Below are 25,455 nucleotides of genomic sequence, written 5' to 3'. Positions count from 1 at the left end.
ACAACAAGAGAAGCCACCGCAATGAGAAGCCCGCACACTGCAATGAAGAGTAGCCCCCACTCGCCGCAACTAGAGAAAGCCCACGCGTAGCGACGAAGACCCAACGCAGCCAAAAATAAATACAATTTTAAAATTAAAAAAAAAATAAGTTCACAATGAAAAATCACAAACTACAAGATGCAACAACAGAATGCCCTAAGGGAGAATTTGGTAATATGAGAACTACAAGTAACAGAACAACGTGTAAATGGGCAAAACGATTACACACTTTTTTACAGGAATAGGAACCATAATAAAAAAAAAAACCAGTATAGACCAATATGCCTCCATCTCCCAAAGAATCATGAATGGCTCCCTATTGCTCGCCGAGTAAAAGCTAAAGCTGGTACAAAGGCCTGTAAAGCCTGGTGACCTCTCCTAGCCACCCTGACTTCACCTCCTGCTATCCCCGCCCCCCACCTACTCTGCTCCAGCTACACAGTTGCCTGAGTCAGGCCTCCAGCTGAGGGCCTTTGCGCTGGCAGTTCCCTACACCTGGACTTCAACGCCCCCACCCCGACCGCCCCCAGTCCCAGATCACATGGCTCTCCCCTTGAGTCCTCGTTCAAATGTCACCCACTCACCGAGGCTTTTCCTGACCATACTGTTTGCAACTGCGACCCTGCTTACACCCTGGTATTCTGTTTCCCACTGGCTGACTGGTGGATTTGTTTTTACACAGCATATATCATCACCCGTCATACTATATATTATACTATCTTGTTGACTGCATTCTATCCCCGATTATAATGCAGAGTCAATGAGAAAGACTGTGTCTGTTTTGATCAGTGTAGGATCCTCAGAGCCCGGAACACATACTGTCTACCACAAAGCAGGTTCTCAATAAATGGTTGAATGAAGAAATGGGGAAATCAGAGGAAGCTGATCATTCTTGTAAGAGATGAGGTAGAATTCTCTCATTCATTCATGCATGTATCCATGCACGCTCAAACATTACTGAGTGTTACCTTATAATACAAGGATGTGTCAAGGTATTCCTTTCCTTACTGCGGAAATTATTCCTTCATTTCCTAAAAAAATGACTAAAACTGACTTTTCAAAAAATAACTTAGATATAACATTAGAACATTTTCTAAGTTATTAAAAGTACACAGACAGTATAGTAAAAATCACCCTTCACAGTTCAGCTTCCTGTTGCTTATTTTTATCCTTCCTTAGAAGGATATTATGTCCACACCATCAACCATCAATTTCTAAATATATATAGAAACTATATAGTTTGTCTTAGGGCAAACTCTTATCTCCTACTTCCTCAGTTTATGGGCTTTGAAAATATTCTATTTGTTGCTGATACCGATACCCTTGGATACTGTATAGAAATGCTAGAAGTAGGCATTAAAATCTACCACTCCATTCTGTGCCCAAGAATCAGCTAAGGTACATTATTTGGGAAAATAAAATAAAATATAGCTGATGACTATAACATGGTATTATATTATCACCTCTGCTAAATTCCAAGTGTTTTCTTATTAACTTTTACATACATGTGCATTCTGGTAAAAATATAGCTTGTGCCTCATATAAGACTTCAGAGAAACAAAACATAAAACAATATTACTGTATCCCTTTGACAAAAATCTCTGCTCATAATTCTCTTTGGTTAGCCCAGATAACAGCATTTTTTTTTCTTACGATTAGCACTGGGACCAAGCAGGGTATTACTTCATCTTGCATAATTATAAATTTGGAATTGTGCTATATTGAGCCCACTCATAATCAGAACCTAAAATTATTCTTACGTTTTTATCATAGGATTTTCACAATTGTTATACCAATGGTGTCTGAAATAATTTGCCATGTAATTTAGGAATAAATAAACATACATATACAATACCCATTTTAAATTCTAACTGCTGTATATATGCTCTAAAGACAGTCACAGGGTATCCAAACCGTTCAAGCTGTTTGTATAAACCACAATATCTCTCTAGTATTTTTTGATTACAAAACTATTTCACCATTTGAGCCCCATTTAATAACTTTCAGAGTGGATTTAGTTTTTATCAAATTCTGCCTAACACTGCCATCTAAAGGTTCACCACGTGACTGCAGGCAAAGCCAATTAAACTGCTGATGTGCTCACTCAGAAAGGGAAAAACATCCTTAACATGGAAGCGTAAACAGTTCATATTAAAGTTCTAAAAGAATTGTTAGTAATATATGAAAAAATAAATTATTTTGGATATTTTATTTTACAAATGTTTCAAAGATGTCACCCTACCAACTCATTATTTAGGTCTTGTCATTTAACCCTAAATTTTAATTTTGTCAAGATTTTTTTCATTCTGTTTCTCTTTAATTTTAAGTATTTATAAAGTATTTTCTGGAAGTAAATACTTCAAAAATTTAAAAATATTCTTTGTTCATAAGCAAAAGCAATCATTTCGATTATATAGGGGAAAAAACCTCTTCATTTTACAAATAGTTTATTTCACTAGTATAATAATCTACTGCAGTGAATTATGTTCTTGTTATTTTATATTTATTGAGTATAATTGACATGAAAGATTATATTAGTTTCAGGTGTACAACAGAATGATTCAATACTTGTATACATTGCAAAATGATCACCACAATAAGTCTAATTAACATCCATCACCATATAAAGTTACAAAACTGTTTTTTCTTGTGATGAAACCTTTTTTTCTTTAACTAGATTACCAGTTTATTATAAAAGGATATAACTCAGGACCAGCCAGATGGAAGAGATGCATAGGGCAAGATACAGGGAAAGGACGGGGAGCTTCCATGCTCTCTCCAGGTGAGTCACTCTCCACTCTCCCTGAATCTCCGTGTGTTCACCAACCCTAAAACGCCTGATGAGAACTTTTAAGATCTATTCTCTTAGTAACGTTCAAATATGCAGTACGGTGTTATGAACTACAGCCACCATGCTGTATGTTACATCCTCAGGAGTTATTTATTTTATACCTTTTGACCCCCCTTCATCCATTTTGCCACCCACCTCCCACCTCTGTCAATCTATCCTCTATATTTGTGAGCTTTTTTAAGATTTCACATATAAGTGAGATCATACAGTATTTGTCTTTCTCTGTCTGACTTATTTCACTTAGCATAATGCCCTCAAGGTCTGTCCACGTTGCTACAAATGACAGGATTTCCCTTTTTTATATAGCCGAATAAATATTCCGGTGTGTGTGTGTGTGTGTGTGTGTGTGTGTGTGTGTGTGTGTGTGTGTGTACACGCACCACATTTTCTTTATCTATTCATCCACTAATGAACACTTATGTCTTTGTTATTTAGAGAATAGGAGAACAAGATTGCTATACCGCTGCTGGGCTGCACAGAACTTCCTGGGAAACACTGTCCCTCTGCTGGACTCCTATTAATGTCTCTAGTTCTCTAAGCCTACCAGCGAATCCCACAGTAAGGAAGAGCATACGAGCAGAGATGCTCAGAGTTTCAAGGGCTTTCACGGAGATTTCACTCCTGCCACCTGCCCAACGTGTGGATTTCCTGGACATCCCTGCCTGGTGCTTTTCCAGCCACTGCTTGAGTATCTTCAGTGTCCGCAAGTCAGCACCTCCCAAGGGAATCACTTTGCCTCGAGACAGTGAGTGCCTCTGAGTTACTCCTTACCAAGCCCAATAACCTCCTGCAGCATCTCTGAAGTCTTAATTCACCCTTGGCCATGCCCCACCCACTCCCAATTTTTAACTCCTCTTTCATACTGCAGCTTCTTTCAACAGTTGTAGACTGTTCTCCTGCCCCATCTTCTCCTCTCCAGGATCAACACTGCCTGCTCTCTCAACTGTTCCTCACATGGCAGGTCTGCATCCCCTCCCTGTTCTGATGCGGACGAGGACCACCAGAGCCGTGCTTGTTGCCCTGTCATACTACCTACAGCATCCATGAGCACATCAGTGTCAACTGGTAGTCACATCACAATGCCATCTCACAGGCTTCCCTTAGCTTTTCCAGACACACGACTACCGAAACAACAATCCTGCCGTTCAGTGACTGTGCAGTTGATTGTTTAGGCTAAAGAGAAAGACCTGATGTTCTCTCTCTTCAGTGTTTTATACATTGATCACAGAGCCCATAACTTGCTAAACCAGTTAATGTATTACAGCTCTTGGTCCTTGAAGGCGACTGCTAGCAGTTCCCCCCAGACCCATTCTCCCTTATCTCCAGGGACTTGGCTCCCTCACTAGTTTCCCAGCCTCCCCTATGATTAGGTGTGGCCACGTGACCAAGTTCCTGCCAATGGTGTATGAGCAGCAGTGACATTTACAACTTCCAAAGTACCTGGTGAAAGAGCAATCCCTTATCCTGGACTTCCCTTCTGATTCCTCCCTATTGCTAGAAATGGAAACCTTGGAGGGCACATGGTGAGGATGACAGAGCTGCCCTACCAGCTTGGTCCCAATGACTTCCCAGAACAGAGCCCACCTGCCCACCAGGGATGTTACAAAAGAGAAACAGACACCTGTGTTCTCTGAGCCACTGTGTTCGGGGGTTTCTTTGTTCTACTATTATTAAAATATCTCCCAAAGCTTTTGTAATTTGCAAATTTCATTTGCAAACATGCTACATTTTCAAGGCAATCATTGATACATATTAATCAGGCCCAGCAGGGAATAAGAACACTATAGAAAGATAAATGTTCCTTCATTTTCATATTATTGTAATAATAGAGACAAACAATTTCCAGAGCATAAGAAAGAAGCACTTGTAAGTGGAAGGCTCTGAAGTGAGCCAATTCTGGGATACAGCTTGTTTCTGTTCACCCTGCTTTATACCCTCCTGGATGAAGAAAAGGTGTTGAGTACTGGAGATAAATAATCTTCAGATTAAGTCATTGGGGAAAGTCTCTAAAGGACAAATGTATTTTACTGAGGAAAATCTATTCTACCCTATCTTAACATTTAAAATTTTAAAGCATTTCAATTCATCCTTATCATGAGACTAAGATAAATGGGTGGACCTAAAACCATGCCAAAAAATTCCTTACATCAAAGGAAACAAGCAGAGCAAGAAGGCAGCCTATGGAATAAGAGAAAATATTTGCAAATCATATTATCTGATAAAGGGTCATTACCCAGAAAATATAAAGAACTCCTACGTGTTAACAACAACAACAAAAACTGATTAAAAAATGCACAAAGGACCTGAATAGACATTTCTGTAAAGAAGATGTATAAATGGCCAACAAGCACATGAAAAGTCGCTCAATGTCAATAATCATCAGGGAAATGGAAATCAAAACCACAATGAGATACCATCTCAAACTCATTAGGACGGCTACTATCAAAACAAAACAAAACAACACAGAAAAAAGTGTTGGCAAGGATGTGGAGAAACTGGAACCCTTGTGCACTGCTGCTGAGAATGTAAAATGGTACAGCTGCTATGGAAAATAGTATGGTGGTTCCTTAAAAAATTAGAAATAGAATTACCACATGATCCAGCAATTCCACTTCTGGATATATACCCAAAAGAACTGAAGGAGGGTCTCAAAGAGATATCTGTACATCCATTAGTCATAAGAGCCAAAAGGTGGAAGCAAGCCAAGTATCCATCAGCAGGTGAATGGATAAATAAAATGTAATATATACATACAACCGAGTATTATTCATCCTTAAAAAGGAAGGATATTCTGACACATGCTACAACATGGATGGACTTTGAGGACATTATGCTAAGTGAAATAAGCCAATCACAAAAGACAAATATTGTACGATTCCACTTACATGCGGTATATAGGGTAGGCAAATTCATTGACAGAAAACAGAATGCTGGTTGCCAGGTGCTGGAGGGAGGGATGGGAGTTGTTCAACCAGCATGGAGTTTCAGTTTGGGAAGAGGAAAGAAGTTCTGGAGATTGGTTGCACAACAATGTGAATGTACTTCAAACACCACTGAACTGTACCTTAAAAATGGTCAAGACAGTAAATTTCATGTTGTGTACATTTTACAATTAAAAAACATTTAAACCATATCAAATTTGTTCCAAGGCCACCTTTATGTTTAACTCTTAGTAGAACATCAGGCACAAGTAACATTTAAAGTGGAATCTTCGGGCTTCCCTGGTGGCGCAGTGGTTGAGAGTCCGCCTGCCGATGCAGGGGACATGGGTTCGTGCCCCGGTCCGGGAAGATCCCACATGCCGCGGAGCGGCTGGGCCCGTGAGCCATGGCCGCTGAGCCTGTGTGTCCGGAGCCTGCGCTCCACAACGGGAGAGGCCACAGCAGTGAGAGGCCCGTGTACCGCAAAAAAAATAAATAATAATAAAAAAAATAATAAAGTGGAATCTTCTCAAGGCCCTAGCCCAGGAATACACGGTCCTACAGGGGAAAACACTTTCCTAAAAACGAAAGAATGCTTCCCATGAAGCCAGAAATGGTCTCTAAGCCAAAACGTTTTAGAGGAATAAGGATATGTCTACGACATAATTCTGCATAATATAGAAATATTGAGAAATTAACATTAAAATATATGTATTATCTTCTACCAATTACCAGCTTTTAAAACACTGATTTCAATCTCAACAAGACTTCAAATCGGGTAAAGGTGAAGAGCTCCACGACCCGCTGTCACCTGTAGGTGGCAGTAAAAGCACAGTGTTTATGTCGAAACAACCCTGGATGTCAATCAGTATGGAACAGTGGAAAACAACATGAGCTTACACGTGAGTGTAAGTTCTCCTACATGAAATAAATTGTATTAACTTTTCTGACACATCAAATATTTATCTAGCCGAAACATCTTCACCCTAGGGCCTCTCCTCAACCAACTCTAATCTACCTCGTCTCACTCTTTTGCTTGATATTGTCTTTGTGATCATATCTATTTAGAAACATTAGGTGTTCATTTTGGGGGGACACCGTGTAGTTTTCTTTCCTTTAGAAAAAGAAACACACAAACACTTGTCAAATCAAAAAGCCTATTTACTGAGGGTCTACTGTGTGTGACGCACTATGCTAGGTGCTCTGATACATGTGAAGACGAATGCACCAGGTCCTTGTCAACAAGACAGACACAAAATATGAAGAATAATATATGAAATGAGAGTACGATCAAGGGATGAATAAAAACACAACTGTAAAAGAGAGAGCCATGGACACCACCAACTCCCAACTCTAAAAACCTAGGATTACTGATCCCCAAATAAAGAACTACATTCACATTAGAAGAATAAATCCTCCACTAGAGGCAGGCTGAAGCCAAGGATCTATGTCCCTCCGTCCAAATGCACACCAGCAGGCCGCCCTGCAGGTCTCTGAGGGTGGTACTACCCACCCACTTCCTTCCCTTTTCTGTAAAGATACTTATTCAGATAGCACGGCTTGTTGATGGCAAGAGGCCATATGAGTTAAAAGCCATAAACTTCTTGTAAAGAATATCCATATGAAAAGCATTAGCAATAAGGAGATAACCATGGTTGCAAAAATTCAACTGATTTGTCACTGGGGCTAGACTAATTTTTAAGCATAAGAGGGAGAGTTCTGGTAAACAACAGTTCTGAGTAACGCAGATGAGTACAGATTTATTACCGAGGAAACAAAGAGCCCGCACAATTTTTATGTCTTCCTCTGCAGGCTGATTATAATGTCTCCAGGAGGTTCTCCACCACCAAGAACGACAGCTCTCCTGAGAGAGTGGCGGAGGGCAAGTGACAGAGTGGGCAGCCTCGCAGGCTTAGGAGCTGGGCAGCCCTGGACCCGGCCCATCCTCACAGCTGCCACTTCCTGCTTGCCACTTACAAAAGTAATGTTTACAGGAAAAAGGGTTAAAAGCAGATAGGAAACTAGCTGGAACAATCTAACAGTCTACTAGAAATGTTTAAATGTCTAAAGAATAAATAATATCAAATATGTTAAGATTAAGTTGACTTAAAGATAAATTTTAAATAAGATTTAAAACATATACACTAAGGTAAACAACAAGGTCATACTGTAGAGCACAGGGAACTATATTCAATATCCTGTAATAAACCATAATGGAAAAGAATATGAAAAAGAATGTATATATACATAATTGAATCACTTTGCTGAACACCAGAAACTGACAAACATTGTAAATCAACTCTACTTCAATTAAAAAATTTTTTTTAAAAATACACACTAAAGAAATCAACGCAATAAAGGATATGAAAGGAAGGCAAAGGCCAGGAATTAATGGGACCCCCACAGGGTTCTGGGTGCTCTGAGTTTCAAGTAGGACCCAAATACCAACAAACACATTCAAGGCTCTCTGCAATGAGGCTTGACTAAATGACTCCTGGACACATTTGGGGTTCCATGCAGAAGCTGTGACGGCACAGAGGCCCAAGTACTATCTTATGTCTCTCATCTCCAGTCCGACAAAAATTCAAAAGGAGACAAAGATAAAATACTCACTGCAGTGGGAAGAGTTCCTTAGAACTGTATAATGCCAGAGGTGGGAAGCCCTTCGAGAAAGCCTCATCCAAACTCCCCTTTCTTCCAGCTGGGAAGAGTCATGATCAGAGAAAATTAACTAACTTTTAAAAACAATAACTCAGCTAATTAATGAGTAGCATAGACAGACCTCTTGCACTGCTATTCACTCCCAGTCTGAAAATTCCCAGGAAAAATATGCTGCAAAGAAAAAAAAGAGATTTCAGGCAGGAGAGAGACAATGAGAACTAGTATTTGGTGTCTAAAACATGTACTTTACACAAGCTATAAGACTGAGATGATTCATAGGTAAGAATAGATGATTCACAGATGAGATGAGACTCAAGGTGTCCAAAAAAAATTACTCACGGAAACAGCTTAGAAGAAGCAGATACCCTCAAACCCAGTTTTGCCAACGCAAAGCCTAAGCTTTTTTAAAGAAACCTCTTTGATACAAAATGTAACACTCATACAGAACAACCCAGCATGCTGGAAAAATCCACTAGCTTCTTTTCTCTTCTCCACCCTGCTCTGTTCCTGAGGCTGAGGGTACAGATTCCACCCAAAGGCTCAAGGGCCCCCTGGCTTCTGCTGAGTTCTGCTAGCGCCTCAGAGGACATCTGGGCGAGGAGGAGCCTGAGGCCAGGGTACTTACTCCCCTTGTTCCTTGTTACTTCACACTTACTGTTTCCAAGGCAGCTGACTCTCCAGGGGTGACCCCTCCAGATTCTAGTAACCTCTCCCTTCCTTAACCGCTTTGGGCCTAAAGGTGGTGGGCACAACAAGGCAACAGTCCTGCCAAAGGTCCCCCTTTTGTCACTAGGTTCCATTCTTTTGTCATTAGATCTTTATATATAAGCCCTTGAATTATTCTAGTTTAAGTGTGCCGTCTGTTTTCTATTGAGACCCTTATAGATACAAGGGCAAAACAAAAATAGACAGCTTAATGAATTATCACAGAACAAACACGAAAATAATTAGCACTCGGGTCAACAAACGGAACTTCCCAGCATCCTGGGAGCTCTCCCGTGTGCCCTACGTATTACACGCTCCCGCAACCCACCAAAAGTTTTTATTGCCTATGCGCGAATCCCTAAACTTTTTATTTCAGTTTGGTCTGCTTTCTGAAATTCATATAAATGGAATCGTACAATATGAATTCCTTCATGTCTGGCTTTATTCATTTAACGCCACATGCACAAGATTCGCCTGTGCTGTTCCATGCGCCTTCTATGTGATTCATCTTGATTGTGAAAAGCAGTCAACTGTTTGTCGACACAACTGATCTATCCACTCTACAGTTGCTGAACATGTGGGTTGTCCCTAATTTGAAGCGATTAGAAATAATGTTACTGTGAACATTCTTATCTCTAACCCTGGTGCACAGGAACACGCATTTCTACCTAGGAGTGGAATGTGAGTCACAGAGTGTATGCATCTTCATTTTAGTACTTAATGTCCAATCGTTTTCCAAATTTAAGCTCCCACCAGCCAGGCGCAAGAGTTCCTGGTTGCTCTGTACCCTCACCAACACTTTTCTTTTTTTTTTTAAATAGATCTTTATTGGAGTATAATTGCTTCACAATACTGTGTTAGTTTCTGCTGCACAACAAAGTGAATCAGCCACATGCATACATATATCCCCATATCCCCTCCCTCTTGCGTCTCCCTCCCTCCCACCCTCCCTATCCCACCCCTCTAGGTTGTTGCAAAGCACCGAGCTGATCTCCCTGTGCTATGCGGCTGCTTCCCACTAGCTATTTTACATTCGGTAGTGTACATATGTCGATGTCACTCTCACTTCGCCCCAGCTTCCCCATTCCCCTCCGTGTCCTCAAGTCCATTCTCTATGTCTATGTCTTTACTCCTGTCCTGCCTCTAGGTTCATCAGTACCATTTTTTTTAAAGATTCCATATATATGCATTAGCATACGGTATTTGTTTTTCTCTTTCTGACTTACTTCACTCTGTATGACAGACTCTAGGTCCATCCACCTCACTACAAATAACTCAATTTCGTTTCTTTCTATGGACAAGTAATATTCCAGTGTTGGCTGAGTATATATGATGGAATACTACTCAGCCAGCACTTCTTGGTGTCAGTCTTTTTCACTGTAGCCATTTTGGTGAGTGGGTAGTAACATCCTTATTATGGTTTTAATTTTCGTTTCCCTGATTACTTATGAGGTCCAGCATACTTATACATGTTTACCAACCTTTTGGATATACCCATTTTTGAGTGCTTAAAAGTCTTTGGCTCACTGAATGGCAGAGATCCCCCTTCCAAAATTAAACTTACAGGATGACAGAATCCATTTACAAAATCTTTCCTTGGGAATATCAACTCATTAGTGAGAAACAGGGAAAGGAAAGGATGGTCTATTCCCTCAGAAGATTTTTTTGCTACAGACCAAATTACTGTTCTGATTATTCTCTATTAAGTAGGACCAACTTCAAAAAAATTTACTAAAACAAAGAACAATACCATAATACAGAAGGAGTACAACACAATCTCACAATCTGAGACTCCTGAGTAAATATCCCTGGGTTACACCATCCATACAACTATTGTGTCCTCAACATACTTTGCTGTTGGCATAATGATTAAATTCAGTGAAGCATGTAAAGCACTTAGACCTCTGCTTAATCTGCTCACCTCTGATAATACAGATAAGAGTAATGGCAGAGATAATAAAAAATCCTAAGTAACTCTTTTTAAACCAACAAACTTCAACCTATAGACAGGTAGTTACTTTTTAGTATACAGATGCCTGATATTAAAATCCTCCATCGGGCTTCCCTGGTGGCACAGTGGTTGAGAATCTGCCTGCCAGTGCAGGAGACACGGGTTCGAGCCCTGGTCTGGGAAGATCCCACATGCCGCGGAGCAACTAGGCCCGTGAGCCACAACTACTGAGCCTGCGCGTCTGGAGCCTGTGCTCCGCAACAAGAGAGGCCGCGATAGGGAGAAGGCCCGCTCACCGCGATGAAGAGTTGCCCCCGCTCGCCACAACTAGAGAGAGCCCTCGCACAGAAACGAAGACCCAGCACAGCCAAAAATAAATAAATAAACAAATGGGGGGTTTAAAAAAAAAAAAAAAAGAGTGCGGGCTTTAAAATCAGAAAGAACAAAAAAATAAATAAATAAACAAAATAAAATAAAATAAAATCCTCCATCACACACACCAGTACACAAGTTTGGATTTGAGTAACTCAATAGCACACCTCTCATTTCTTTACCAATCCTGAGTCTCTACAATACCTTTTTCTTCTACGTTGCTACTTCACCGTATTACTAGATATTTTCCCCTAGAAACTCCGCTCCCTCTACATCTCTCCTTTAACTGGGAGACCAGAATCTGTAGGAGGTGGCCATGTACATCACAATAACCAGAGCGTTCCAATTAACCGGCTGTACCCGGGGACCACTGAACGGCTCTCCAGGCACTTAGTGAGACGTCACCCTGCAAACTCTTGGCCTGGGATTTCGGTGGGTCCAGGAATGATTTTACTGTCATGTTGATGCCTTCTCCTAAGATCCTCTAAGTGAAAGAATCTTTAACATCTTTAGGGAACTCTACTTCGATTGCCAATTTAGATCTATTTTAACTAGAATTACCTATCATTTTGGTTATCTGGGTTCAACTTGTTTGCTGTGAGGTAAGTAATCATCTGATTGTATGTCTGTAAAATTGTGAAACCGAACAAAAATTGCCAAGGAAAAGGAATTTGGGAAATGTTAAATTTATAATACAATTTAGGAAATCAAGTGGAAAGGAGGTCCATACTAATTTGGCTATAAGACTACAGCTGTAAGTTGCTGGATTTAAAATAAAATAGATTTAGACAAATAGTATCTCAGTCTTCTTTATCCAGAAACCACTATTCAATATATCTGCCCCTCAAAAAAAAAAAAAAAGAGCAGTGAGTTTAGATGCAAGCTTGATAAAGAAAGGGGTAGGGCACAAAGATTCCAGAAGATCAAAGTGGGAGACCGTTAGGGCCAAATGATACGATTCTCACCCTAGTTCGGGGCTCCCCCCATGTCCCTCACCACTTCTCCTTTCTGGGGACTGGCTGTCTACCAACTGCTCTGGCTGTGTGTGCTGATGGCCACCTGAGCTGGGAAAGATAAACAGTAACTACAGTGGGCCCCTCATCACAATACTGGTCTGAGGAACTAGGATAAGCCTCACTCACACTTGCTGAGGTACAGAGAAATGTGTTAAGAACGAGAAATACAATTTTATCTGTGGCATAGACAAATCTCTGATATAACATCACGTTTTCTTTTCTTTTTTAAAAATATTTATTTATTTATTTATTTGGCTGTGTCGGGTCTTAGTTGTGGCGCACAGGATCTCTAGTTGTGGTGAGCGGGCTCTAGAGCGCGCGGGCTTAGTTGCCTCGCAGTATGTGGGATCTCACTTAGTTCCGTGACCAGGGACTGAACCTGTGTCCGCCACATTGGAAGGTGGATTCTTAACCACTGGGAAGTCCCAAAGAGCATGTTTTTATAATGGGGATTTACTGTGTAAGTCTATTAACTACATCCTTTCTGATAATATGGCTTAACTAAATTATAACTAATTATAACTAGATTATATTCACTCTAAAACTGGGCTCGAGTATTAAAATAAAAATTCATTTAGGGCTTTTGGCATCTAAACCAGAATTCAAAAATGGAGCTAAAACAGATGACTTTATAAAGTGAAGGAAACTCTGTGAAATCCCTCTTTTGCAAGGTGAAAAATTTCTTTCACTCATATCCCAAAATAAGTGAGGAAATTAAAGCTGCATGAATGGTCCCCGATAGAGATAAGCTCCTCTATTTGAATAAATTTCATTAGGTTCAAGTATTAAAGAGGCAAACCAGACACTATAAAAGTTTAATTCTTGATCCATTGTTTACTTACTTGCTGCCAAATGGTTTGGGGTAATTTTTTTTCTTAACTGTAATTCTTTTCCAACATAAAGTTACTGTGTGACGAGCCAGGAACACAGAGAACAATGCTAAGTGCTGCAGGGTCATGGAGAGAAGGAGAGTGGGTCTTGCCTCCAGTCTGCCTTGGGACTGGCAGGTTCCCCTCACATTAGCAAGTCAAAGTGTCCCTGATGCTGACACTGGGCTCAATTAATTCCACCCTCCATTTCTTCACCTACTTTTTCAGTCACACATTCAACCAGTATTTACTAACTGCCTGTTAAATACATACATATACAACACGTGCAAACCCTTAAGGATCTCAATGTAGTGAAGGATAAGAGTCAAATAAACTCCCAATAATAATACAAACACAAGTCACTACAGGGGTAAGAATCCAGTGCTAAGGAACCTTACAGGGGCGAATAACCAACCAGCTTCAGGGGTCAGAGAAAACTTCCTGGGAAAGGCAGCATCTAAGCTAAACCTTTTAAGATAAATAGCAGCCCGTCAAGCCAAGAGATGGGAGTGCGGTGGGAAGGAATGTCACAGCTGTTGGTGGAACAGCCTGTGAAAGGCCAGGAGTAGGAAATCCCGTAAGGCTAAGATGGAGAGAAAGGCGGGACCCACCTTCAAGCTGTGCCCCTGGGTACCTCTCTCTGAGAGACTGGCAAGTCAGAAAAAAGAGCCTCCCTGTGTACAAGGGGCTGTGTCTTAATGAGATATATGCCTTCCCTGTGCCTGTTGATTTCAGCAGCACAGAGATCACTAATCAATACTGAATTTTAGAAGACCTGTCACAGGCTATATGAAATTAAGGCAATGAAAAGATTGGATCTGCAGATAAGAGGTTCCTATCTCCAAGTGAAATATCAAACTCCTATCCTGCATATGAAACATAACTCCATGTATTAAAAACTGATTACTGTAATTCAGCAATGAGCAAATCATGTCTAGTGAATAAATCAATGTAATCACCTCACAACGAGAAGTCTTTACAGCAGCTAGGGCAGAATGGGGAGGGCACTGAACTTGGCACAGAAGAGGCTGGGCCTGGTTGTCTGAGTTCTGCAGCAAGTCACTGCCCCTCTCTGGGCCTCGAATCCTCATTTACACAAGAAATAGTTGCTGTGGTTGTTGCTTGTGCTTCTAAAACCCATTACTCTGGCATTAACATAATCAAAAGTACTTTAATCACCAAAAGAAAGGATTTAAACAATTTATAAGTCACAGATTTACTACAGTTTTGTCTGAGGAAAAAAAAAAAAAAAAAAAAGGAGCATGTGCCCTCAAACTGTCTTAAATTAAAAAAGCAGTTAAGTTCATGTACCTTTTAAAGGCTGATAAATCACACATAACCAAGTATAAAGATAATTAAAATTTTAGTACAAGCTAATGAAATTATGAGTTTTTTAAAAAGAAAAGTGAAAGTAAAAACTTTAATGTAACTAGGCAGGCAGGCAATGATTGGGGTTGCTCACTTCCCTTTTCGGTGGTCTCACTTCCCTTCTTAGGTTAAAATACTCCTAATATGTAAATTATTCCACTAAAGACTTTCAAAGTTCTTAACAATTTGTAGGGGTGTTTTTGCAAAAGGAATTACTTCTAGACTTCCATGTGACAGAAAAGGGCTATGAAGCATTGGGGACTTAATAAATAAAGCAAACCAAAGTAGGTAAAGGTGTATGCAAAGCAGAAGCAAATAACTGAGGGTCCCCAAATTTCTACCATTTAGAAATGGTTTAGCAGTAAAAAGTGGATGTTCAATGATTTTAGGAACTTTGTAGTAAAGGGTTAACGCTGTTTGGAAGTTACCTACTAGGTGCCAGGTTAGCCCTTGGACTTCTCTGGGTTAGAGTCCTCACAATCCTACCAGATGGGTATTATCTCTATTTTAGCACTATAGAAACTAAGCAGGAACAAAGGCTCAGAGTGCTTAAGTAACTAGACAAAGTCACACAGCTTAGAAACTAAGTTATACTATGAATTCTATTCAGTCAACATCAAATCTCATTCTCTTTCAACAGAAGATGCAGACTTTAAGCACCAAAGTAAACAAACTGAAGACATTTTCTCCTTTCTGTATGATTCTCTTAAATATATGCCATCATTTCATGGGGAGCTTATGCTAAGCATGACTTCATAAACAAATCATTTGTGAAAGCGAAAAACCACATCCAGGGCAAAGTCATAAGTTGAAAAAGGCTTATTTCAGAGGGTACTTCCTGAAAGAGACAAAGCAGCAATTACAGCTGAACAAGTACCAACTCCTATACCAAGTATTATATTTGAAACAACTTCTTAAAGCAACGGAAGAACCTAAAACAAAAGAAATACAGCATTTCTTAAATATACCATTTCTAGAAAGAGCTATTTTAACACAAGCAACTCAAAGAAATCTCTTTTACAGAACTGGGTATACCGAGAAATGTTCCTCTCAAACACAGCCTTTTGATGGACAGGAGGTAAGTAGCATTTAATTAACTTCATCACAGATTATCAGAAATAATGCTGTACTTATTTACTAAATCTCACAATCCTTGTTTTATTTTAATAATATATTACTGAAACTATGTTGGTGAAGGACCCTCAAATGGGATATACTGCCATCTTCCTACATTATTAACATGTTGTTTCATTTATTTTCAATACTGTTTTACATTAATAGTAAATGTAATTTTTTTCAACTTAAAGAAAATGTTGATACAATAAATCATAAATATCTTTAGGAGTCTTTGTCACCTGGTTTCAATTACATTGTTTCACAGATTGTACTTAAAGGCTTTAAAGAAAAGACTATAGCTAATCATGGAATCTAAAGCTTTTAAAATGCTGACTTAAAAGCCAATCATTTTTCAATATTTATCCAAAAATTTATCTGTGTGTACAGAGTACAACCTGTATGGTAATGCCTTTAAAACACATGCATCACACATATTTTAGTTAACCTTAAGCAAATGAACACAACTGCTGGTGACATAAAGTCAGCTTGAACCCAATGAGGGGAAAAAGATTTAATCAAAAATGGTTTGTAAGTAAGGAATTTCTGTGACAAAATTCGGGAATAAGGATGGGTGGAGGGAGTTCTGATACAAAAGAAAAAAGGATACAAAATGTCATTTACATTACAATTTTTACTATTTAAAAATTCATGGAAAGTTAAAAATGAGTCAAGTCTCTAAAATTATTTTCCTTTGTATGATAATACCAGAGAGTTAATTTTTCTATGTAGTATTTTTCTCATTTTATAGAAATTAATATTCTAGTCAACACAATACTTGGCAATTTTAATAAATACAGGCTTTTAAATATATAGACTTCTACTCCAAAATCATATTTAACCTAAATATTTGGCAAACTCGCTACAGTCAGGAAGGTAGGAAGGGAAGAAAGGAGGGAGAAGAAAACAAATTCATACCTTGTGTTTGTCCTCAGCAACTGCTCGAATTAATTTTAAATTACAGCCCATGATGCCACTACCAGATGGCTAACCTCCCCCAGTTTTCACTAAAGAGAGACTCAGGGCTGAATGAGAGAGAGACCATTCTGCAAAGCGACATTTTTGAGGGAAACTTTTCTTACACCTCCATATTTCAAGGGGGATGCCACAAGGTTCCATCTCTTTGTAGCGAGTCTATTTTTAAAATCACTGTTATTGATGTTATATCGTGGGTGAAAGAAGTTTCACACTGAGGGGGGTCACAGCTAAACTCCTTTCCAGTAGAAATGGGCATTTGTGGGAGGTGGAAATTAGTTTCTGCAAACACATAAAGTTACTGAGTGACTTCTTACTAATAACTATTTGTCTTTGATATTCCTTTCTTAAAATTAAATTTGACAAATAATACTTACGCTTCTGGATCTCAGTAGAGTGAGGGCGTGAAAGTTACTATACTAGCAATATCTTATTCTCAAGGTGTTGCTCTCCGTGCACCACTGCAGCAGTGTAATCCGCTTCTGGAGCACTGGTAAACACCATCTGGAAGACTCAGCATTAGGCACTCCCAACTGTGCATTAGAAACTAGCTCGTCTATTGTTTTAAGAGTCAAGTTCTTGTGGGACTTCTCTGGCAGTCCAGGGGTTAAGACTCTGCGCTCCCAGTGCAGGGGATACGAGCTCGATCCCTGGTCGGGGAACTAAGATCCCTCATGCCGCAAGGGGTGGCCAAAAAAAAACCAGAGAGAGTAAAGTTCTTGATCTGTATACCATGGCACAAGACACTGCTGTTTCTAGACCTATGATAATCTAGAGAGAACATAATACTATGAAGAAGTGTTTGCCACTTAAAAAAAAACACCGGTTTAATGGCCAATTAAGCAAGCCTTCATTGACAAACTAGAGAGTGCTTGCTGTGGGTCACCCTGCCAAAGTTTCCTTCCTTCACTTATCCATCAATTCAGCAAATATTACTTACTGAGTATCTACTATGTACTCACCAGGCAGTGGGGATTTAGCAGTAAAAAGGAAAAGTACCTGCTCTCAAATGAGAATTACTGTGACTATTCACTAAGCAACCAGTTATATGGTTTCTTTATTAGTTTTCTAATACATAATTTATATATTAAAATTATATTTAATGAGTAAAAATTCATCATTTGGACATTACTAATATGGGTTACCAAATATTTAAACAGAATGAAGACGATAAAAAGTGGGAAACTATCAGTACTTTCTAAGATTCAAAATTCAGAATGGCCTTTCCCCAATTAGTCCCAAACAAAGGACACCTATCATAGGCACAAGTGCTACCCAATTTCACACTACAGAGAGAAAATGAATACATTTGCCAGTGCATCATGACACACCAGACCATCTTAATACACTAATATGTTAGTATACATTAGTAATAATACCTAGGGAGTGTATTTCTTAATAAATACCAAGACACATATATTGACTCTATGACATAAAATACTGTCAAAATTAAAATCCACTGATATGCCAAGTCGAGTGTGAGAATGTTAAGCATTTATTTTTCCAACAAAGAGTTTTATTCCTCCTATTCTTAACTATTTTACAGTTTCTAAGTGTCATACCCACCAGCAAGCTATAAGATGACCACCCCTCACAATCAAGCTCAACCTGGCCCTTCTATTGACCCATTTCCAGACGAATACAAAATAGCAGCCCTTGTCTTCTACAGCTGTATCTTCATAACTGGCTTATTTGTTAATGTCACTGCCTTATGGGTCTTCAGTTGTACCACCAAGAAGAGAACCACTGTAACCATCTATATGATGAATGTGGCACTACTGGACTTGATATTTATAATGAGCTTACCCTTTCGAATGTTTTATTATGCAAAAGGTGAATGGCCGTTTGGAGAGTACTTCTGCCAGATTCTTGGGGCTCTCACAGTGTTTTATCCAAGTATTGCTCTATGGCTACTTGCTTTCATTAGTGCCGACAGATACATGGCCATTGTACAGCCGAAATACACCAAGGAACTTAAAAACACATGCAAGGCCATGCTAGCGTGTGTGGGAGTCTGGATAATGACCCTGACAACCACCATCCCACTCCTACTACTCTATGAAGACCCAGATAAAGCCTCCACCCCCGCCACCTGCCTCAAGATTTCTGACGTCATCCACTTAAAAGCTAATAATGCGCTGAACTTCACTCGACTGATTTTCTTTTTCTTGATTCCTCTGTTCATCATGATTGGGTGCTACTTGGTCATTATTCATAGTCTCCTTCACGGTAAGACATCGAAGCTGAAGCCAAAAGTCAAGGAGAAGTCGATACGGATCATTATCACGCTCATGGTGCAGGTGCTCGTCTGCTTCATGCCTTTCCACATCTGCTTTGCTTTCCTGATGCTGGGAGGGGACGAGAACAGCTACAACCCCTGGGGAGCCTTCACCACCTTCCTCATGAACCTCAGCACCTGTCTGGATGTGATTCTCTACTACATTGTTTCAAAACAATTTCAGGCTCGAGTCATTAGTGTCATGCTATACCGCAATTATCTTCAGAGCGTGCGCAGAAAGAGCTTCCGCTCAGGTAGCTTACGGTCCCTAAGCAACATAAACAGTGAGATGTTATGAACGGTCATTGCTTGTCTTCGATCTCTCTAAATTCACTTTACTAACTTAGGGTCAGTGGATATTCTGTATGATATCATCAAGTCCCTTCTCTCCCGAAAAAAAATAATAAACTTTAAGAACTCTTCCTCCTTTGTGAGGTCTTATTATTGTGGCAGCATAATTAAATATACTAAAGTATTTTAAAAATTCATTATCTTTCTTTTTAAAACCTGTATAAAACATTTTCATGAATTACTGGGAGAAAAGCATCCAATTCGTGTTTCATATTCAAGCCTTATCTAAATACATAGTTGACTTTTTGGATTTAATTCTATGTGCAAGTGAGTCATGATGTCAGTCAGGTCAGCAGGCAAAATAATGGAGCTATTGTTTGAAATAATTTGATTGAATTATTTTCCAACTAGATGCAGCTCCCTTTGGTCTAATTTATACTCAGAATTGGTGATCTAAATCCAGTACTTTGTATTCTAAACACCAAACCTCCATGATTCCTACACAAACAACTATGTTCAACTCATCACTGTTACTACTGCAGAGCAAAATTTGCAGACGCAAGCACCTGAGGGTGCTGTAAAGGCCACTGCCATCAGTCCCCACCTACTCTAAATTCATTTTCCTTTGGAAACAGACTATAGTCATTCAATAAACCCTTACTGAGAGCCGAGTATGCACCAGACTCTACTTGAGACTAGTCGGGGGGACCTCCCTGGTGGTGCAGTGGGTAAGAATCTGCCTGCCAATGCAGGGGACACGGGTTCGAGCCCTGGTCCGGGAAGATCCCACGTGTCGCAGAGCAACTAAGCCTGCACGCCACAACTACTGAGCCTGCGCTCTAGAGGCTGTGAGCCACAACTACTGAAGCCCACGAGCCACAACTACTGAAGCCTGTGGGCCTAGAGCCCGTGCTCCGCAACAAGAGAAGCCACCGCAATGAGAAGCGCGCGCACCACAATGAGGACCCGATGCAGCCAAAAATAAATAAATAAAATAAATAAATTTATTTTTTTAAAAAAAGACAATTAATCCTGCCAAAGGGCAACAGGGTGCAGAAAGAAAACCAGCAGGTACGAGAATACAAATACATAGCATGTTAAGAAAGCTGAATGACTGACAGGGGAGTGGCTTGAACCACTGGATTGGGGTCAGATTATGAGGGCTTTGAAGAGAAAGTTAAAAAAAACAATATATGGGGTGGGGAGGATGCTACTGCTAGGATGTCTGTATAGGTGACCTTACTTAGTTCCCTCCGCTGCCCTGTGAATTACAGAGTATGGGCCCCAATCTACAGATGAGGGAAGTTGAGAGAAGTAACTTGCTCAAGATGACACACAAATAATACATGGCAGAGCTGGAATCTCAGGTAAATCTGGTCTATGTGATGGCAAAGCCTAAGCCATCCGTACTATTCTAGACAGCCCTGATGCCACCTTGAAGAAGCTTGATTTTTATTCTGAAGAAAATAAGGATTTAGAGGTTTTTAAAAGGAAGATTAGCATGGTCAAACTTGTATTTTAGAAAGATAACTTCTGAAAACATTGCATGAAATACTCTGGAATTGATAGGAAGACTAGTTGGAGAATTACTGCAAAAATCTAGGCAAGAAAAGACTAGTTAAGACTGGGATAACGACAGAAGGAGTCAAGGAGATGCGATGAAGAGCTGATTATATAGGACTTCGAATGAATGAGAGTTGGTGCCCTACTCCACTGATGAGAAGAGGGAAAGATTTCCAGCTTGGATGACTAAGTAGATGAAAATGCCATTAATTAAAATAAGGAGTACAGAAGGAGGAGGAGATAAGAGTGCAAAAAGAGAGGTGATCAGAGGAGGTAAGAGCTTCTGAACATGATGAATTTTCTTTGAGTCTTAGAAGTCACTAGGAAATATGACTGAAGAAAGATCAAGAAAGCAATATGTACTGGAAATAGAGAGCTGGGAAACAAACAACAGATGCTAACTGTAGTTGAAGTCATGGGGGTGGATGCGACGGCACAGAGAGAGCACCTGGAGTAAGCTTGAGAAAGGAGCTTCAAAGAGTAAAGAAGGTCAAAGAGGACCAGGAGAGAGTAGTGTGCTAGGATTCAGGTGAGCAGGTTATTTCATGAAATAATGGGATGTCAAAAGCATTTAGTGTGCCACTGAAAGGTCAGATAAGACAAGTGAAAGCAAGCCACTGGCTTTAGAAGTTAGTTAGTTACTGGTGACCTTTATAAGAGACGTTTTCATAGTGGTGAGGTTAAAAAAGAGAGAGAGAGAATTAAATAGGAAGTGAAGAATTGCAGGAAGTGCAGGTAAACTTGGCGTTGATGAGAAAGAAAAAGGTAACAAGACATTATGTGGAAAACACTGCAAATTATAAAACACATTGACTAAAAAAGGTTTCCTCTCCTGAGTTTTTGAAGCTTTGATTACCATCAAATAAAAGATATATTTACAAAATGCAAAGTTTACTGAAGTAAAGATTTAGGTTCCAAGAAGTCTATGTTTGAGACGGCGTCAAGATTCAAAAAAGCCACACTATGTTTCATGATTTAAAAGGAAAGAGAAATATATTCTCATTCAGGTGATGTCTGAATTAACATTCACACTGTCTTTCAAAGGGGATCCTATAACTTTTGAATTTACTCAAATTTGCAATTCTTGCTACTAGCTAAGATTTAAATAGGTAAAAGTCTCCTGGCCTTAAGAATTAGTAAAAACATTGCCACCAACTTCAAAATTGAATCAATCTTCCTTACATGTACCAGTCACGATTCCATAAAGAAATAAGTGTCCTTCATTCAAAGAAATAACTGTCATTCAACTCTATGTGCAATAGGAAAAAAAAGTCATCACACAAGGGGACGATGTAAATAAGAATTAAAAGCTATGTTACTACCCATCCACTAAATTTATTCTAACACAAACATACACTATACACATAACCCTTCTACAACTCAGTAGGCCTTATAAAGAACCAAAAAGAATTGGCCTCAGTGAGAAATGTCTGGGGAAAACTAATAATTTAGTAAATGCTACTTCTTTCCTGAATCAACATGGAATCATTCCTAATGACTACACGATTTACCACAACAGCAGAATAGTCAACTTAAACTTCTTAGTCTAACTGCAATTACAACCTGTAAAACTCAAAAACTGCATCATTATGACACAGAACTTTGTGTCCCCATTAAAATATTACTCAGAATCATATATTATTAAGACAACTAAACATCAATACTCATGCCAATAATTCAGTAAATCCCATGAAGGGCAGCTATTACCACAAATATTAACAATGTAAGTGTGAGAGCTATAAGATCACTAACCGTATTTTTAAAATAGATATCCAAAGTGAATTTAAATCAAGGTACTTGCAAGAGCCTAATAGTTCTCAAAAATATATATTGAAAATTAAAATAAGGTTGAAGTTAGTACATACAAATTTTAAATATATGTTACCTTTATTTTATAGTATCTCATCTCTTAAAAACAGTCTCAGAAACTTAATTCAGAGATGCTTTAAAGGCATTTATATGTGCTAACAACTCTGCTCCTAAATGCCAATTATTTCATAAACTAATACATGTTTTCTCATTTTGTTTTTACAGAAGACCAACACAATATGAAAGCACAGACACTCTATGAGTTAGGTTGCCCACTGCAGATTGGCTACAAAGTTATAACCTATATACTGATTTTCTTTTACCTTTGGTGGAAATATATAAACAATATCATTTTAAAAAAGCATCATTCTTCAGAAGCTTAACTTCAGACAAATAAATTTTGTTTCCTAATCTAATTAATTAAATTTTGCATTTTTATGTTTAATTAGTTAACAAAGTTACTAAGACAAAATTTCATAATGAAAACACAATTCTTTCTTCAGGACCAGAACAGAAAATTCATTAAAAATTCTCTAAAATATGAGATTTGAAAGCTAAAAAAAAGAGTGAGTGTAAAACAGATTCTGTTTCAAGAACATAATGAAAATGTTAAGTATACACTGGAATTTTTACATATAAAATCAATTTTACTATATTTAAAAGTTTAAAATATTCTCTTACTGACTTTCATGTATAATAATGCTTTAAGTCAGATTTAAGTAGTTATGAATTAAGCTAATATTTGAGAGCTACTTACAATCCAGAAGGCAAATTCCTGGCTGCAGTGATACCAAAGGAACACCGCACAGCTTCAACGAGGATGAAGTCACCCACCACTGACAAAACCCAGGAACCCAGCAGAAAGGACTAAAAATAAAACAGGAAGAACATTAGAGAGAGGAGTCTTCTAAAAATAAACTAACATTTATTTAATTAGAACCAGCTCAGGTATATATATACTTTTTAAAGTTTGTTTTTGTTTGAATAGACTTTTCAAAGTGAGGTAGTAAAACCATATTGGTCAAATGTATTAACTTCCATAATTTCTAAGTATGTTGAAGAAAAGATATTTATAGCATGTCTTATTTTTACAACTAATACACAAACCACTAAGCAAAATAAGTGATTAGAATTTTATTTAAATAAATATCCTTATTAAAATGGTTATTGCTGGGCTTCCCTGGTGGCGCAGTAGTTGGGAATCCGCCTGCCAATGTAGGGGACACAGGTTCGAGCCCCGGTCCAGGAGGATCCCACACGCGCACAGCAGCTGGGCTTGTGCGCCACAACTGCTGAGCCTGTGCTCTGGAGTCCGTGAGCCACAAGTACTGAAGCTCGCATGACTGGAGCCCGTGCTCTGCAGCAAGAGAGGCCACCGCAATGAGAGCCTCGTGCACCGCAATGAAGAGTGGCTTCCACTCGCTGCAACTAGAGAAAGCCCATGTGCAGCAACAAAGACTCAGTGCAGCCAAAAAAAAAAAAAAGTTATTGCCCACTCACACTGATATTATTATCATTATCATCATTATTATTTTATTATGCTAATGGCTTAAATTTAAATTTTTTCTTTGGTTAATGTCCATGTTCCAAATCAGACAGAGGATCATGTAATAAAAAGATAATTGTTAATGAAACACCAAGCTTAACAAAATAAAACTATTTAAAAACAAGAAAACAGAAACATTTTTTTCTATAACCTAAGTAGCAAAGGGAAAATACATAAAAACTTACTGCAAATTTTCTGCTTCCATATCTTCTTTCAAATATCCTAAAATTATAAATAAGCAGACTACTGCAGAAAGTATCTTTCAAATCAAGGCAAATTATTCTTCCACAAATCAACCTCCAAATCTAGATGGGGATTTAAAAAAGAATAACAAATAAGAGTAAGATTTGTTCAGGTCTCTTCCTTAGCAAATTTATTACGTTTACTTTACACTGCTTTTTTTTGTTTTGTTTTGTTTTTTTGCGGTACGCGGGCCTCTCACTGTTGTGGCCTCTTCCATTGCGGAGCACAGGCTCCGGACGCGCAGCCTCAGCGGCCATGGCTCACGGGCCCAGCTGCTCTGCGGCATGTGGGATCTTCCCGGACCGGGGCCCGAACCCGTGTCCCCTGCATCGGCAGGCGGACTCTCAACCACTGCGCCACCAGGGAAGCCCTATACTGCTTATTTTTAATACTCTAAGCTCAGATTCCCCAAGGTAGAACTGAAACTCTCCATATCTCTGTAGCAGCTCTTAGAAATGCACACTGAGGGCCCCTTAAGAGGTTCTAGCAGGAGAGTGTGGCTATTTGCACTCCTAGACAGAGGGTGATTGTCCTCCATCCAGGCAGGTCCCTCCTCTAGAGCACAGATGCCCACAAAGTGGTGCAGGAGAAGGGGACTGTTCCCAACTTAGCCAGGTGAACCAAATTAACCCCCCAAACAGAAAGGTACCAACTCAGGGTCACAGGGCCCTGACATTCCCTTACAGCAGTGGTTCTCAGGGCTGGCCATATGCTAGAATACCCTGCGGATCATTCTAAAAAAGTACACCAATGCCCGGGCCCCACCACTAGGCTCCCTGACTCAGTTGGCCTAGGGTGAGGTCTTGGCATCAAAAAAAAAAAAAAAAACAGGGCTTCCCTGGTGGCGCAGTGGTTGAGAGTCCACCTGCCGATGCAAGGGACAC

At 39.3% G+C, this 25,455-nt stretch overlaps 2 protein-coding genes across 2 annotated transcripts in view; one reads left to right on the top strand and one right to left on the bottom strand.

Moving 5' to 3' along the window:
* The window catches only part of UBAC2 (UBA domain containing 2), a 173,986-nt gene that overhangs the window by 110,642 nt on the left and 37,889 nt on the right, over positions 1 to 25,455 (bottom strand). The window contains 2 exon segments of the mRNA XM_024123169.3: positions 23,540 to 23,649; positions 24,514 to 24,633. Coding sequence (XP_023978937.1) covers positions 23,540 to 23,649; positions 24,514 to 24,633 — 230 coding nt within the window.
* Positions 18,393 to 19,417, top strand: GPR18 (G protein-coupled receptor 18). The gene has a single exon (XM_028497274.1). It carries the CDS (start codon positions 18,422 to 18,424, stop codon positions 19,415 to 19,417), a length of 996 nt encoding a protein of 331 aa, XP_028353075.1. The 5' UTR covers positions 18,393 to 18,421.

The sequence above is a fragment of the Physeter macrocephalus genome, chromosome 13 (genome assembly GCF_002837175.3).
Source record: "Physeter macrocephalus isolate SW-GA chromosome 13, ASM283717v5, whole genome shotgun sequence".
In the NCBI taxonomy this organism is placed as follows: Eukaryota; Metazoa; Chordata; class Mammalia; order Artiodactyla; family Physeteridae; genus Physeter; species Physeter macrocephalus.
Note: the sequence above shows the minus strand (reverse complement) of the source record. Positions and strands in the feature narration are given on the sequence as shown.

Bases quoted from the DNA above. Each gene is read 5' to 3' on its own strand.
- GPR18 (XM_028497274.1), top strand. From the start codon at position 18,422: ATGACCACCCCTCACAATCAAGCTCAACCTGGCCCTTCTATTGACCCA.